This window comes from Aspergillus thermomutatus, assembly GCF_002237265.1.
Source record: "Aspergillus thermomutatus strain HMR AF 39 chromosome Unknown NODE_579, whole genome shotgun sequence".
NCBI lineage: Eukaryota > Fungi > Ascomycota > Eurotiomycetes > Eurotiales > Aspergillaceae > Aspergillus > Aspergillus thermomutatus.
Genome location: NW_020798629.1, coordinates 1 through 3,763, shown reverse-complemented (window position 1 = coordinate 3,763; position 3,763 = coordinate 1). Strand labels below are relative to the sequence as shown.

General features: G+C 53.9%; 1 protein-coding gene across 1 annotated transcript; it reads left to right on the top strand.

Annotated features, from left to right (window-relative positions):
• Positions 1–258: 258 nt before the first annotated feature.
• CDV56_100448 (DnaJ-like protein C11 C-terminal domain-containing protein) lies at positions 259–2,170 on the top strand (the record flags this gene model as incomplete). The annotated part of the gene is made up of 3 exons (XM_026754067.1): positions 259–564; positions 627–1,973; positions 2,024–2,170. The coding sequence occupies 3 exons, from the start codon at positions 259–261 to the stop codon at positions 2,168–2,170; spliced, it is 1,800 nt and encodes a 599-aa protein (XP_026609443.1).
• Between the last annotated feature and the right edge of the window lie 1,593 nt (positions 2,171–3,763).

Sequence of the window (3,763 nt, the reverse complement as noted above, 5' to 3'; positions counted from 1 at the left end):
CTGGAGGGGCGATGGGACGGGGTGGAGAGGCGGAGAGGCAGGTTGGTGTGAGGGCGCAGACGCCGGAGGAGTTCCGCGGGTGGTTTTTGGAGATGATGAAGAGGCGGGAGAGGAGGGTGGTGAATAGTATGGTCCAGAGTAGGGTGGGTTTTCTTTTCCCTTTGCTTGTCTTGTTTGGGTTTGTCGCGTGATGTCGTGCTGATTGTGGGTGTGCAACGGTGACAGGGCTCGCTGACTCTCGGGGTTGATGCGTCGTCCATGATTGAGGTTGATGAGGATGCCGGGGAGGTGTATTTCCATATTCCCTCGCCCAGTTTGTCTTCGTATGCTGTCAGATACTCTTTCAAGGCGCCGCTTCCCACGTCGAAGGTACTGGTCGGAAAAGAAGAGGCTGAGGAGGAGGATGAACAGCCTGATGGTGAAGCGACTCGGCAGAAAGTCCATTCATACGAGGAGGCTCAAGGGCCTGAGATTACGTTCAATGCGGGTATCTCTGGCAATCTCCGACGCTCTTTTCGTCAGGTCCGATTTCAGATTGAGGGAGGAGAAATAGAGACGCGAGCTGTATGTCCAGATACACACGACCTTCCGCCATCGTGTTGAACTGTTCTCTAACTGTTCAGCAGGTTCCTCTGCCCCTGTTCATTGCAGCAAGAGACATCAGTTTGGGCGCCGGCGTAGCTCAACGCTTTGGAGATGTCGCGAGCATGAAAGGTATTCTGGCCAAACGCCCTTTTGCATTTCTGCGAGACTCGGCCTTTGCGTTGAACGCGGCACTCCTGCCGACTCCGTTGTTGCAGGCAACCATTGTCAAAGCAATTCAGCCCATTCCTGGGACGCAACCGTTCCACGTCAACGCGAGCGCCATTGTCACCAACTCGCTCCTAAAAACGCCACCGATGCTTGGACTACATGTGACAAAGGAGATTGGTGAAAGGAAGCACGCCTTCTGCTCTTGGTCCAGCGGTACCATCCTCTGGCCAGAGGTGCTGAAGGTTTTATTCAGTCCGATTGCCCGCCTTGACCTCGATCCAGAGTCGGCCATGTCAATGACCGCTTTTGTCCAACAGAGTCAATTCCAGTTGGGATTCCTCTCTGTTCCCAAGCAAACCAGGAATACAATGGTGATGGATGACGACGATGACGAGGCGGAGGAGGAGGATGAAGAGGAGGCTGGATTTAGACAGATCCGCAAGAAGGCGCGCAGCGAGGCAGATGCTGCCGAGTCCTGGCAGACGGTGGTCACTGCATCACCTGAAGGAGCAGGACTGTCCCTCGCATATGCTCGGAATGTCTTCAATGGCAAGGCAGCCAGCGAGCTTGCTCGCTCCGAGTGGAGCTCCGAGGGCCATTATTCTTTGCCGTCCGCGAGCGAGCCTCGGTCTGTGCGAGTTGAGGTCCGGAGCACGGTGAATATGGACCTGTCCCTAGCCTGGAACATTTCGGGCACGCGCCAGGTAGGCAGATTCACCCGCATGGGCTTCGGAGTTGGTGTCGAAGGAGGCCGTGGCCTCGTCATGACAGCCTCATGGAGCAGACTCGGGCAGAAGATCAGCCTCCCCATTGCGGTCTGTCCGATGGATGTCGTTAATGCAGATGCCGCGGCGCTTGCAGTCATCTTCCCCTGGGTGGCTTACTGCGCACTTGAATTCGGATACATCCGCCCTAGAGAACGGAGGCAGCGTCGCCGCGCCATTGCTCGGCGGCAAAAGCAGCTGAAGAGGTTGATTCCGAAGAAGAGAGCAGAAAGTCAACAGGCAATCGAACTCATGGCCGAACAAGTACACCGCCGGCAAGCGCGGGAAGAAGAGCAAGGTGGTCTGGTCATCACCAAAGCTGAATACGGCCATTACCCATCGCCGAAGAAGTGGGCAAATGACAGCGCTAAGGATTTGGAGATCGCTGATGTGACGATTCCGGTGGCTGCGTTGGTGGATCGCGGCCAGCTGGTGATAACAAAGGACATTGTCAAGGTCAGTATCGTGCGGTAACGTGGTCCTGGACTTCACTAACCGTTCATTAGTTCCAAATTCTTGGCTTCTACGATCCCGCGCCTCTTCTCCCGAAGAAGCTGAAGATTTGGTATACTTATCACGGAAAAGAGCATTTCGTGGAAGCAAACGATTCGGAGGGCGTTGCATGTCCTATGCGCGCGCATCTGCTTGGTTGAATGAGATCTGATCGATCTTACTTGACTTGATGATTTCGCTTAATCCCTTAATGTTCACTGTCATATTGTCTCTACTCCTATAATCATCGCCTCCTCTCATCTCCCTTCGCGATTTCACCCTCCTCCCCGCTCGAATCATCTTGTCGCCATCAAGATGGCTTTTTCGATATGGTCATATCAAATTTTGGAATACCCATAGACGTGCCAATCATGTTCGGAGGGGATCGTGAGGCTGGTCACTTTGTTCTTGGTGTCGTTGGTGTACTATGTTGTACAATATCACAATTAAATAGTTATAGAGATTTTCAGTAAGTGTGTACAAGTGTATATTCATACAAGTATTTCTATAACTTCTGGCTATCAGTCATGCCTTCTCGATTGTCCAGAGCAGTTTTCGAGTTGAAGATCATAAAGAGATAATATGTGAAGGCATTGGCGCGCGTCGCGATGTGCCCAAGTACAAAAAAACAGGATCACCTCCTCTATTCACTAGCGGCATGTGAAACTAACTATAGTTGCAACGGATCAATCTCAAGCAACAAGTGAAAGAAGTACCTGAACTTTGGCGTCAGGAAATTTGAGGCGATTCCTGTACAGACGGACAGCGACTACAGGAAGCCACGCGAACCACTCGCGCACTCCCGCCCGTCGGCCGCCAAACGAAAAGCAATAATCATTGCCATCCAGAAGTTCGCCCATCCCACGTCACTTACCCTTTCCACCTTGTCCCCCTTTCGACAATGACATCCATTGCAGAGGGTCTTTTCAAGTCTCTACCAAAGCCGAAATATACCGGCGAGGATGAGGAGGTGCCTCAACATGCCCAGCCCCGTGGTCCGCGGATCGTGGGCGCCGACCAGATCGATCAAAGTCAGATTGTTTTGAGGGTAGGTTATTCTGTCTCTACGCTTCAGACTTTTTTTTCCATTTTAATTGTATGCTGACGATTTTGGTCTACGATGTACAGAAAACCGGTCCTCCCCCATATGGTAACCGTACAGGATGGCGACCTCGAGCACCTGAGGATTTCGGCGACGGTGGCGCGTTCCCCGAGATTCTGGTCGCACAGTATCCCCTCGACATGGGCCGCAAGGGCACTGCTTCGACATCGAACGCGCTCGCGGTGCAGGTCGATGCGGAGGGAAAAGTCAAGTACGACGCGATCGCCCGCCGGGGTCACAGCGAGAACCGGATCGTCCATGCTTCCTTCAAGGATCTGATTCCGCTCCGACAGCGGGTGGATATGGGAGAGGTCTCGCTAGACCGTCCCTCGGAGGAAGAGGTGCAGGCGCAGATGGAGAAGACGAAGAATGCGCTGGCGAGTCTGGTCGAGGGTGCCGTGGCGGCGCAGAAGCCGAAGAACGTCAAGGGTGGTCGGAGGGCAGAGCCTACGTTTGTCCGGTACACGCCTGCCAACCAGATGGGGGATACTACGCGGAAGAACGATCGGATCATGAAGATCGTTGAGAGACAGCAGGATCCCATGGAGCCGCCCAAGTTCAAGCACAAGAAGATCCCCCGCGGCCCGCCCTCGCCACCCCCGCCCATTATGCATTCTCCACCCCGAAAGCTGACGGCAGAAGACCAGGAGGC